The sequence below is a fragment of the Nicotiana tomentosiformis genome, chromosome 1 (genome assembly GCF_000390325.3).
Source record: "Nicotiana tomentosiformis chromosome 1, ASM39032v3, whole genome shotgun sequence".
Taxonomy (NCBI): Eukaryota; Viridiplantae; Streptophyta; class Magnoliopsida; order Solanales; family Solanaceae; genus Nicotiana; species Nicotiana tomentosiformis.
Window position 1 is genome coordinate 55,588,389 of NC_090812.1, and position 12,907 is coordinate 55,601,295.

At 31.5% G+C, this 12,907-nt stretch overlaps 2 protein-coding genes across 2 annotated transcripts; one reads left to right on the forward strand and one right to left on the reverse strand.

Annotated features, from left to right (window-relative positions):
- The first annotated feature begins 3,945 nt into the window (after nt 1-3,945).
- LOC104095164 (pectinesterase 2-like) lies at nt 3,946-6,293 on the forward strand. Its single transcript, XM_009601216.4, has 2 exons — nt 3,946-5,038; nt 5,434-6,293. Exons 1-2 carry the CDS (start codon nt 4,036-4,038, stop codon nt 6,120-6,122), a joined length of 1,692 nt encoding a protein of 563 aa, XP_009599511.2. The 5' UTR covers nt 3,946-4,035; the 3' UTR covers nt 6,123-6,293.
- Nucleotides 6,294-9,607: 3,314 nt separating this feature from the next.
- LOC104095171 (plasmodesmata-located protein 8) lies at nt 9,608-12,491 on the reverse strand. Its single transcript, XM_009601226.4, has 3 exons — nt 11,646-12,491; nt 10,057-10,164; nt 9,608-9,803 (listed from the first exon to the last, which is right to left on the reverse strand). The coding sequence occupies exons 1-3, from the start codon at nt 12,421-12,423 to the stop codon at nt 9,799-9,801; spliced, it is 891 nt and encodes a 296-aa protein (XP_009599521.1). The 5' UTR covers nt 12,424-12,491; the 3' UTR covers nt 9,608-9,798.
- Between the last annotated feature and the right edge of the window lie 416 nt (nt 12,492-12,907).

Sequence of the window (12,907 nt, forward strand, 5' to 3'; positions counted from 1 at the left end):
ATAAGGTCTGGGTGTTAAAACGCATGCGGTGAGATAAGGGTGGCTTGATACGCGTGGCTAATACGAGAACTACTAGAAGTCATGGAGTGCGATAAGAGTGGCTAAAACGGGAGATGCTATTTCGAAAAAAATATTTTCTTTAAAATTAAATGTGAAGGCTCCCGCGGTTATATAAGGAAATGAGATATTGTGAATTTATTTATGATTTGGGACTACGAGGCGGTACCTCGGGAGTGTCCTTGTTGATATTTCTTTATGGCTGCATTTGCCTTTGGTTATTTTGGTGATTTTCTTAAAGTTATAAATTTCTGTTTTCCTTCCGCGAGGTATTGGTTGCTCTTATTCTATGTAGTTAAATTGTGACATGCTACTTGATTTATTCTCATTGTCATTTTTATTATTATATTGTTAAACTTTCTACCCTGTCTTTTATTATTCTAGTAGGGCCGAGCTGGCCTCGTTAATACTCTACTGAGGTTAGGCTTGGCACTTATTGAGTACCGCTGTGGTGCACTCATACTACTCTTCTGCACATCTTTTTGTGCAGATCCAGGTACTTCCTATCAGGTCAGACATCAATTAATTAGACTGTACACTGAGACTTCAAGGTACATCTGCCAGCGTACGCAGGTCCCGGAGTCCCCTTCTATCCTTATTATGTCGTTTTCCTTATTTTCTTTAGACTCTAATGTACAGAGGCACTGAGAATAAATTCTTAGAACCCTTTGACTTATTCTTACCGGGTTTTGGGAGTTGTGATTATTTAAGTTACCGTTCTTATTTATTTCAGTTGTTATGAATTGAGTTTCATATTTATATTCAGTTATTCCGCATATGATAGGCTTACTTAGTATTAAAGACTAGGTGCGATCACGACATCCTACATAGAAAATTTAGGATCGTGACAGTCTTATACTATATATTCCACGGATACATTTTATGTCCACCAATTGTTTCATTTGGTATTATCTTTATCACGATATGTCAAAGGGTGTTATCAATATACTGCTGAATAAAAAAATGAAGACAATTGGCAGTCTTTGGCATGCACAACAATAATTTGGTAGCCATACGAACATTTAGGTCTTAACTTATATTGATAATTTAGTTTATGATGTTTGTGGACTTTATCTGTTGATTTATTGCAGAACTTTTGCTATGCCATTTTTGTTAATCTGTTCAATTACTATAACATGATTCTTCTGGTATCTTTCTTCAATTTAACAAATGTCCCAGAATTGGAAAAAGAAAGAAAATACTTCTTCCCTAAAGAGGAAAGTGGAAAATTTCTAGTTATCTAATGAGTCACGTTTCCTTATAGTTGGCAGTCAAATACAGGCTAAGGTACTTTTTCGCCGTCAAAATAGAAGGTTGTTTACTTTTCTTTTATGTCTTTTTGAATTTTCGGACTGCTTTTTATATGTGGTTTATCAGGCAGCAAATACATTTGGAGAAAAGAATCTGGCAGTCAAAAACAAAAGTATAGTGAAACTACTTGCCCATTGCTACTTGAAATTGTACATAACTCTAATTTCCCCTCTACCCGACGCGTTTGTCGAGATAAAAAGGGTTTAGGGATTAATTCTCGCTCAACTTTGTTTCAATATCACAAAATTCACTCAATTTCGTTTATAACTTAAAAGGCATTCAACTTTGACCACATCACTTAAAAGTTACATTTGATGGAATATGAATATATTATCACCGAAAAAATGACATGACAAACTTTTAGTTATTTTTTATTGCCACGTGAGCAACCACATAAGATTTTAACAACAAATTGGATAATACAATATATGTTGTGCCCGTTCTTGCTTGGATGTGAAAAGTCGTAACCATAATTTTTTTCCTTTAAACATACTAGATAGTTGTACATGAATTATAGCCTGTTTGGCCAAACTACTAAAATCAACTTATTTTGATAAATACTTTTTCTTAAAATTATTTTTCTCAAAAGTACTTTTGATGAGAAGCAGTTTGTGGTTGACTAATTAATTTGAAAAACACTTTTGAGCAGCAATTAGTGTTTGGCCAAACTTTTAAAAAGTACTTTTATGTGTATTTTTTCTCAAAAGCGCTTTTAAAAAAAGTGTTTTTGCGGAAGAAACTACTTTTTCCTGCCTCTCCTTAAAAATAATTTTTTTTTCTTCCAAAAAATTAGTCAAACACTTAAACTTTGGGGGAAAAAGTATTTTTTTTAATAAAAAAATTACTAGTTTAGAGAAGCTTGACTAAACATGCTATTAATCACATGGATTACAAATGCAAGTCATAAGAAAGTTCTTTTAAATTGTCATTCTAGCAATATTTTAATAAGGAATACCCACAAATACATGCAGCCTAACCAGGCAGCTTAAACAAAAGAAAGACACAAATATATCACATGGTATCATATGTGGTTGCTCACGTGGCATAAAAAATAACTAAAAGTTTGCCATGTCATTTTTCCGGTGATGATATATTCATATTCCATCAGGTGTGACTTTTAAGTGATGTGACCAAAGTTAAATGACTTTTAAGTTATAAACGAAAGTTGAGTGACTTTTGTAAAATTGAAACAAAGTTGAGTGACCACAAACGAAATTAATTCAGATAAAAAGTAGTAGTACTTTTCAATTAAGATTTTTTAATTTTTCCTGTTAATATTGCTTCTGCCATTGGTTTCATTAGTAAATTAAATATTAAGCCGATATTCCAGGAAACATTTCTGCTCTGGACATCAGTTAAATATTTCTCTAGCTAGGAAAACTTTAATTTCGGAAAATTTTCTATTCTATACCACAATTTATTTCCACAGAGAAAACTGAAAATTTGAATCTTTTCCTGCTTAATATGAAAAAAAGAAGTGAAATTACTCGCTAGAAAAATGTTTTACTCAGTTTTAGCATCAGAAATCGAGTCTTTCAGTTAGAACTTTAGTTTTAGCATAACTTTCTAAAGATGATAATAACCAAGAGCAAAGTAGTCGGCATATGCAAATGTTTAGCCGCTTTCAATGGTAAAACAAGCCGTACGGAGCACAACAAACGAAAATTGGCAAAACCAGAATTTTTTTAAATACTTCTCAAATAAATTACATCAAGAGGGATACTAAAATTAGAGTTAATTGATCCTTAGAAAACCAAATTTATCAAAACAATGTTTGTCTGATTATTAACTTTCACCTTATATACAATGTTCGACATTTCAGATATTAACCCCCCCCCCCCCAAACCAAAAAAAACAAGGCACTAGCAAGGGACTTGTTTGTTTGCATTAATCATGCACTAATATTAGGAAAACAGAACAGTTTTTCTGTCTCATTCTTAGGAATGAAGTGAAAATTAAAGACTTAAATAAACAAAGTTGTGTCAATCCAATCATTACCAATCTCATAACTCATAATTAAGGTTTCAAAGTTTATATGGAGCCTCTTACTGTGGACTTTAACTGTTGTGGAGAAAGAAATAAAATAATGAATGGCAAGAAGTATATATATCAGGGTAAATGTATTGTCTAATTTCCCATATCAAAGATTCATTCTCATAGTTGAGCCTGTGTTTTATTATATCATGCACCTATGTTTAGTATAATCTGGCTTCCTCTGATTAACAACAAAAAAATTAATTTATTCTCATAATTCATAAAACAATACAAGCTAAGCATAGACATATATAGAAGTGTTCTAGCAAGAGGTGGAGCCACAATTTGAACTTTATGAGATATAAATTCTAGGATAGTACCATCAGATGTTAGTAATTGGGTTCTAAATATAAGTTATGTACATATTTAGTGGATTTTCTAATACATGATTTGAACTAAACCACCTTCTAGCTCTGCCTAGCTTATTTCTAAACTTATTTTATCTCGTTTCTTCACTTTCAATAAAGTAGTCAGAAATCATGTCCCATTGATAAACAGATTACGTTTTTTCAAAATCAAGATGCAATTTTTTTAATCAGAACTCCGAACCTTAATACCGAATTATAATGCCAAAATTAGTTGTTACATCTATTATTGTTGTCTGCTCCATTTTATTCCTAGAAATGAAACTTGATGGTACATACCTATCACCTAATCTTTCGTGCCTTGCTATATAAAGGAACCAAAATCCAACCCTTTGAACCACCACATATATGGTTTTTTCGAGCTTTCTTTTATTGCCTGAAGTCCATAAAAATGGCAGAAAATTTGGTTTTTTCACTTTTACTTGTGTCCTATATTGTTTTTCCTACAGTCTCCAGCTACTCTCTAAAGTCGAGGTGTAGCCAAACACCGTTCCCTCAACCTTGTGAATATTTCTTAGCTGATCACAATCGTAAATATGGAGCTTTACTAATCAATAAAAAATCTGATTTTCATAAGATGTCACTGAAATTAGCCCTTGATCGTGCCTTGCGTGCTCATGAAAATACGTTATCACTTGGCTCAAAATGTCGTAACAAGCATGAAAAAGCTGCATGGGCTGATTGTGTAGAGCTATATCAGAATATTATTGTCAAAATCAATAAGACAATTGACCCAAGTATTAAATCCACAGCTGATGATGTTCAAACATGGCTTAGCACAGCCTTAACCAACATTGAAACATGTCGGTCTGGTTTTATTGAACTCGGGGTCACGGACTATGTAATGCCAATATTGATGTCCAATATTAATGTTTCATATTTAATAAGTAACACTTTATTCTTGAACAGGGGATACTATAGTACTGAACCAAGTACAAATTATGAAGATGGCTTTCCAAATTGGGTATCGCCCAACGATCAAACATTATTGCAGTCATCGTCTAATTTGGGCTCTCAAGCAAATATAGTGGTGGCAAAAGATGGTTCAGGGAATTTCAAGACTGTTACTGAAGCTGTTGTTGCTGCTGCCAAGAGGACAGGAAGTGGAAGGTTTGTGATATATGTAAACGTAGGGATTTATAATGAAAATGTAGAGATAGGGATCAATTTAAAGAATATCATGTTGGTTGGAGATGGCATTGGAAAGACGATCATCACAGGAAGTAAGAGTGTTGGAGGAGGATCTACCACCTTCAAATCAGCCACTGTAGGTAAGTAAAACAAAATATAGTAGGTATATTTTCATATTTTACTATTCTCACTTTTTATGAACATTAATTTTGTAATTATCTTTTAGGTGCATGATGATTCGATAATACAAAAATTTTACACCGTCAGCTTATAGCATTAAACACTGCTCAACTACCTAGCTAGTCACTTCATTCTCCTACTAAATTAAAGAACAAAATTAGGAAAGTAAAAAAACAAAGTACGAATATTTCTCAATTTATGATTTTCATGTTTTCTTTTCAGTCTCTTCAAACCTACAATATGCGTGAATAATTTATATAAATCCTGTCTTTTCTCCAGTTATTAGCTCTAAATACGTCTCTCATCTCTGCTAAATTAGATCCTTATATTTTTCTTGTTAACCCCTTAATTCCAGCTGTTGATGGTGACGGATTTATTGCTCAGGGCATAACATTTAGGAATACTGCTGGACCTAAAAACGGCCAAGCCGTGGCCCTTCGATCTGGTTCAGATCTTTCAGTATTCTACCAATGTAGCTTTGAAGGATATCAAGACACCCTTTGTGCCCACTCTCAGAGACAATTCTACAGAGATTGCGACATTTATGGAACAGTCGATTTCATATTTGGAAATGCAGCAGTTGTGTTACAAAATTGCAACATTTTTGCTAGAAATCCGCCTAGCCGGATCAACACTGTGACTGCACAAGGGAGAAGTGATCCAAACCAAAACACTGGAATTTCAATTCACAATTGTAGAGTCACACCTTCTTCTGATTTAAAGCCTTACCAAAACTCAGTTAAGACATATCTAGGTAGGCCGTGGCAACAATATTCACGTACTGTTATTATGAAAACATTTTTAGATAGTTTGATAGATCCAGCTGGTTGGATGCCGTGGACTGGTACCTTCGCGCTGAAGACGTTGTACTATGGAGAATACTTGAACTCTGGTTCTGGTTCATCAACTGCAAACAGAGTAAATTGGCCTGGTTATCGTGTTATTTACAGTGCAGCTGAGGCATCTAAGTTTACTCCTGCTAATTTCATTGCTGGAAACTCTTGGTTGCCAGCAACCAATGTTCCTTTCAAATCTAATCTTTGAACTTTTTTTTTTTACTAAATCTTTTCCTTTATAGCGCACACAGAAGAAAAAAAAAGTCTTGCTCAAGTTTAGAGTTTGTGCGAATGGTTGATATATAATGTATGTCCTCCTTCCTTAAAATATTGCACTTAATTATTTTTTAAACCAATTAAGAAAGAATATTCTGCTAAATGCGTCACCGGAGCTCTAGATTTTCTATAGCCATGTTCTAATGTAAATTTTGTATTCAAACTTTGAACTAAATACTTACTAAATATATTATAATTAGTATCTATCTATACTATATTAAAAGAATGAAGGCCCTTAGCGAAATGTCGTTCATCTTTTTACCATTTAAAAACACATTTCACACTGGATAAAATAGTAATTTAAATATTTTCCTAATATATGGGAATGAACATTTAATTATTTTTCTAATATCTGGGATATTGAAATCAACTATAATTCTAATTATTAAAATTTTTTATATTTGAATTATGTGGAGAATCTTTATATTTAGGATTCTAAAAGCAATTAAATTATATTTTATATAGATTTCCTTATTTAAAGCCCATTAATATTAAAGTTGTAGTAAACTATAATATTTTCTTATCATTCAAAACTTAGAAATTAAGAACTCATATTTGTACTGCCTTTTCCGTCAGAATAGCACTACTTTAAAGCTATTAAAAATAGGCACACATAAGCTATAAAAACACAAAACTAGAATACTCATTATATTTAGCAAATCTAAAAGGAACATCAAATTATTAATAAAAATTAAAGAACAATAATTGTAATTTTCTTTTTTTCGTCAATTGAATTTTCTCTTGAAATTTTAAATGATATTAGCCAATTTATTTTTGGACAAGTTTGTCTAAGTATTTTTTTTAACATGTTGTACGTAAAATGTATGACTCAATTTTAAAATTGAGTTTGAAATGTTTGCTTTAGTTTCTTACAACTTTTTTGGGCTATTTTCCCTGTCTTTTATAATATGACATATTTCAGGTATTTAGATTCTTAATATATATTAGCATAGTAAAATCAGGGGTTTAAATTTTTATCATACATTCACAATTTATAATATTAATAAATAAATTAAAAAAAATAATCGAATAGAAAAAAGACTAATTTATCTCATTTATAAAGATCAATAATCTGTTTTAGATTTATGCAATATGAATCGTGGAATAGGTTAAAATATGAGCGTGAGATGAAAGAGTTGTAATCCCCGATCTATCATTTTGAAAGTGCAAATACTTTTCTTTTGTACTAATGTAAAAAATTTTGCATTACCAAATTTAGTTTTTAATATCTAATGCCACTGAAGGGAAATTTGGAATATTACGTAGATGTTATTAGATTTTATCATGTGAAATTTATCTCGTTATAAGAAATAAAAATAAAAGAGGTGGCATAATTCTCATATCGCAATAGAAGTTTGTGTTATAAGGAGAAGTTCGGAGTGAAGTTTTTGAAATTATCCCAAATTGTACTTATAGATGATGAGTTAATATTAAGTTTTAAATTAATGAAAAAATTATTTTCTTTAATGTTTAAAATAAATAATTAAATTGGTTAAGTAGCAAAAGAATGCAATTCAATTTTTTCCCCCAAAGTTATCATATAAGTAAAAGTTATTTTCAAATGGAAAAAACTCCTAGCATTCATATATTTGTTCCATTAGAAGTGCATTAACGGTGAAAGAATAAGAAATATAGTAAAATCAGTTTACTGTGTAATATTAAGAATCAAATCGATAAAAATGCAAACTTGAAACAATAAGAATGAAACAGTAGAAGACAAATTATATTCTATATGATTGTCATTAATTATTTTAATATTATTATTTTGTAAAAATTTACAAATTGAACTCCCTGTATCTTTTTAATATATTTGGTTGTTTGTTAGAGGTTGTGAGTTCGAGTCACCTCAAGAGCAAGATGGAGAATTCTTGGAGGGAGAGAGCCGAGGGTCTATCAGAAACAGCCTCTCTACCTCAGGGTAGGGGTAAGGTCTGCGTACACACTATCATCCGTAGACCCCACTAGTGAGATTATACTAGGTTCGTTGTTTGTCGTTGGTTGTTTGTTAGAAAATATTAGTTTAATATTGCCACATGTACCTTTTTTCTAAGAGCCATAAGGAAAATCTATCATTCTCAAACCTCAAAAGGCCAAGAGATTATATTTTTAAATTTGTATTATTTGCCAAATCTTTGATCAATCGTGGTAAGTAATTCTTTTTCTTACTTTTTTATTTTTGATATTAGATACAAAATAATAGTAACAATTTTTATAAGATATTCCACATAATTCTAAGGATTTTTATGATTCATAATTTCTTCTTTTATTGAACTAGATAAAGTGGAATTAACATTCTATCAATTTTAGGAACTCACTTTTTTTTTTATCTCAAACACTTTGTTTAATGCTATTTATTTTAATTTTTTAAGACGATATATTTATTGATATAAAAAATACGCGCAAAACGCATACGCTAATACTAGTGGTCTTAATAAAACAAACGACATTGCTTTATATCAGTTAAAGTAAAAGAAAGAAATGTATGTTCGAAGAATTTGCAAGTTAGATGGAAAAAGTTCTTTCGCTGAATTTCGTTATCAGTAAAATTGCATATAAAATAACCCATCGGTCCTCTTTCACCGGTACGTTCATTGTCTGCTAAAAGTAACAAAAAAAGGAAATTTGCTTCTTGCATTGGTTAACATTCTAAATAGCCGCCAATTCAACCGCTTAAACTAAAAATATTGGACGGTTATATATATATATATATAGAGTGTGTGTGCACGCACGCATATAATTCTGTATAATCAATATATAATCAATGTATAATGTCTGAAAAAAGTAAATAATAAATTCGACCGACTATTATGTAAAGGTCCCTAAACATTTCTCCTTAATACCAATATACCAGAGTATAGACTAAATAGCTGTCCACCTAATCACTTAAACTAAATATTGTCGGTAGAGGTATAATATAAACATAAACATGTATAGTAGTGTATAATCAATGCATAATCTATGTACATGACTAGTAAAAGTGAAGAGTGAATATGACCGGCTATTTGTGTAAAGATATCTCAAAGAAACAAAGCCTATGATGATGATTTTGCAGTGAGAAGCCCATGATTTTCCTGGTAGCCCAATCGGAGGAATGCAAGTGTAGGCTTAAGGCCTGCCCATTTATTAATGGGTTCCAAACCCGCGACATTGATGGTTTCTATATCACAAATCAACCTTTTTAGGTGGGCTTTTCTAGTTATATTCTAAAAATCTAAAAATATGCGGTCTTGCGGATACGATAAAAAAAGCACTAAATCATTCCCACTAAAGTTGGTCTCATTAAAGTGTGATTGGCTGAGAAAGGATGACGATTCTTTATGCTAAAGCTGGTCTCACTACTTGCTTGTTTTATATATGTCCAAAAAGATTAGAAATCAACTTTTTGGATATATCAAATGTTTGTATTTAACATAAAAATAACAAAAGTGGGTGGAACTCATCATGATAACTCCTAATAAACAAATAGAAGTTCATAATTCTTATGCATAAAATTTCATAATTTCTTAACAGAAAAAGTGGAACTCATAATTACTCTCTTAACAAATATTGAACCTATAGAAGTCCACCTTCTACCTCCTTGAACCATGCATCAACTTCCTTCTCTCCTTTTACCCTACAAAGGATTTAGAAAGTTACAACTTACAAAATAAAAGCATTCTAATAAAGGCTGACGAAATTTTTTAAACAACATATATGAATTTTAAGAGATCAGTAAGTTCTAAAATATACTTTTAACTTAATTTATCTATGCATTATGTCGAACTCGGGAATTCATAATTGAATCCACTATTTCTCTTATACCGTATTCTCATAAATTCACTAATAGAAATGTAATATGGGCAGAGCATGAAGAAAATATATATTACCAACAGCCTTGCGACAAAAGGAGAGAAGAACGATGAAAACAGCAACACCAGCTAATACTCCTACGATTATTGCAACTGTCTTTCCTACGTCGTCGTCGTTGGATGAATCTGATAACAAATGGATACGCAGTAATTAAAGCAACGGAAGCTCTTAGATTAAATATAAAGAAATTTGCATATAGACTTAGAATGTTTGGCATTCTAAGTACTGTTCGGTGGAACTATGATGATGTTCTTTTCTGATATGTTTAGCGAACGATGAAAATACAACTACAAAAAAAAAAAAAAAGAAGAAATAAGTTCAGTTTAAGCTACTTGAACTAACTAAATTCAAACTGTAAAGTTAGTCAAAATAAAAGAAAATTTATTTTCTAGCCAGTTTATCCACTTTACTATATGATATTTTTATTAATTGACGAGCCAATGTAATTAAATATTCTGAGCTCATCATTTTTTTAAATCTTTTTTATCGAAAGAAGTTAAGTATAATTACCAAATAACTCAGGCTTTATGTTTTTAAAGTTGATATAATTAAAGATTGTCCTCAAATTTGGATCAATAGACTCTAGGTTTCATCTTGATACCCCTTCAAGCGAATAAAGTGTTAAGAAAAATTTAATATCACTTAGTGACTGCTAAAGCACAGAGCTCGCCACTGAAACATTGAATGTGTTTCTTTCTCAAAACTTAGAAGATATAATGAAGCATTTCGAATGGTCTATATATATATATATATATATATATATATATATATATATAGAATTTTGACCTAAGTTAATGATTGCACTAGCCACTAGTGCTACTTGAGGCCGCCCTTTGAAAATGAAAAAGGTGCTTTATGTACGATCGGAACATGTGGAAGGTGAAGCTTAAAAGAAAAGAGAATAAGAATTTCAAAACAAAAAGAACATCGCTATGGCCATATTCCCTAGAGATATCAAATAAAGTGAATTATTCCTTACAACTTTATGCTTTAGGAAAATAATTCTTTTTATAATTTGTTTTCAGAGAATGGGACTGTTTTTTTGCTTTTCTTTGCATTTTTATCCTGTCTTAAGAAAGGAAGAATGCTTGAACTCTTACTGATTCGGAAAATTTTATAAACTCGAAATGAAAACAATTACAAAAAGAATGTAGTTTAAAAAAAAGGGTTCAAGGAAATTCACATAAAATTACTAATAAATGTAAGGAGTTGTGACACTAATATCAAATTTATGCAATAGGATAATTTCCTTATTCATATGGAAAGATTTAGTATATGAATGCGCCTAAACTTTTTTGTATATAACTACCATTATGAGTCTTACATTTTAAAAACTACTATACTATCATGCATGAGTTTCAAGTTTAATTTTCATCTTGAATGAAGCAGCTAAAAACTCGTACACTATCAACGTATTTATTCAAGAAAATAAAAGAAAAAATATGATTAATTATATAATGATAGCACAAAGAATTTTTACAATGTATTTTAATCCATTCTACTAGGTAATTTACCTTGTTTTGAAGTTATTAATTCCATTTTTCATATATAGTTAAATTACCTGTAATTTTCTTTTGGATAACATGATAGCGTAACATGTTCTTACCAGAGGAATGATAGTAGCCAGAAGCCCAGTATCTAGCGTAACATTGACCGAAGAAAACATCAGCAGCAGCAGCTGATCCACACATAGTTTTCAACTTCATAACAGCATCAGAAACACATGAATTACAATCTTCTACGCTCAAATCACCCACACACTGAGCAAACCCTTCAATTGAACCTGAACTGCTAACCTTAAAACCCGTCGCGCCTTCCAAATCAGCAAGAACATCATCTCTACGCCTAAGGAAATCACCATCTCCAGCTCCGAGTTGATTTTTACTGCATTTGTTGTACCTTAAACTTGTGTCTGGTTTTCCAAGAAAATCTGTGTTTTCATATCTCAAATAACAACCATCTAACTGCAAACTAGCCCCAAAAGTGTAGGAACAAACTAAGTTTATTTGGCTTACTGCACTTGCCGCACATGTTGCGCAGTCTTTTAATTGTAAATCACCCCTACATTGATATAAACCGTAAATAGAACCTTCTTGAGGGGCTGAACTGTCATTTCCAAGAGCATAGCTGTTGTAAAGAACTTGAGAAGAAGAGCTAACTATGGAGAAGAGTAGAGAGTTTAAGTTGGAAGCAAAAGGAGAGTTGGGTTGGTATTTATCTAGAGAACAATCAGCATAGATAAAAACGTGAGCTTTAACTAGGTGATTATTAATGGGGTTTGTAACAAGAAGTAGGAAAGTGTAGAAGAAGTAGAGGAAGAGAATTGAAAGAGAAGAAGAGAGTTTGAAAGGTAAAAAGTGTTGTGGAAGGTTTGTGATCAGCATTTCTGTTTTTTTCCTTTCTAGAATTTTATGAAATTTGTCTTCCTTATAGTTTGTTTTTGGTTTGGTATATGGTTTAATTTAAATTTGGGACTTCGAGGAAAAAGAAAGTGGTGGTAGCTTTTCATTTTTTATTCTGTGTCCATTATTGCTTTGGTATCTTTGGTTCTCTTAGTTGTTTGTAAGCCAATCCTAGCCACTGCCAAGTTTTTAAGATATGCTATTTTAGTGTTGAACAAAGAACTTTAATTTGACTACAGGTATAGCAAGTGGATACTAGATAATTCTGGTTTATGTTGTTCCTTCCTATAAATTCTATAGGAACTGGAATGTAATATATACCTTATCTTATTACTTATCATAGAGCTTGCTCTGTGAGGCCAGGCCAACCCGAGACGGATTCTTTATTTGTGCTTTTGAAAATTGATTGTTTGGTGCTGGGAGAAATTGTCATTTACTGATTGTGATTATTTAAAAGAAATTTTCA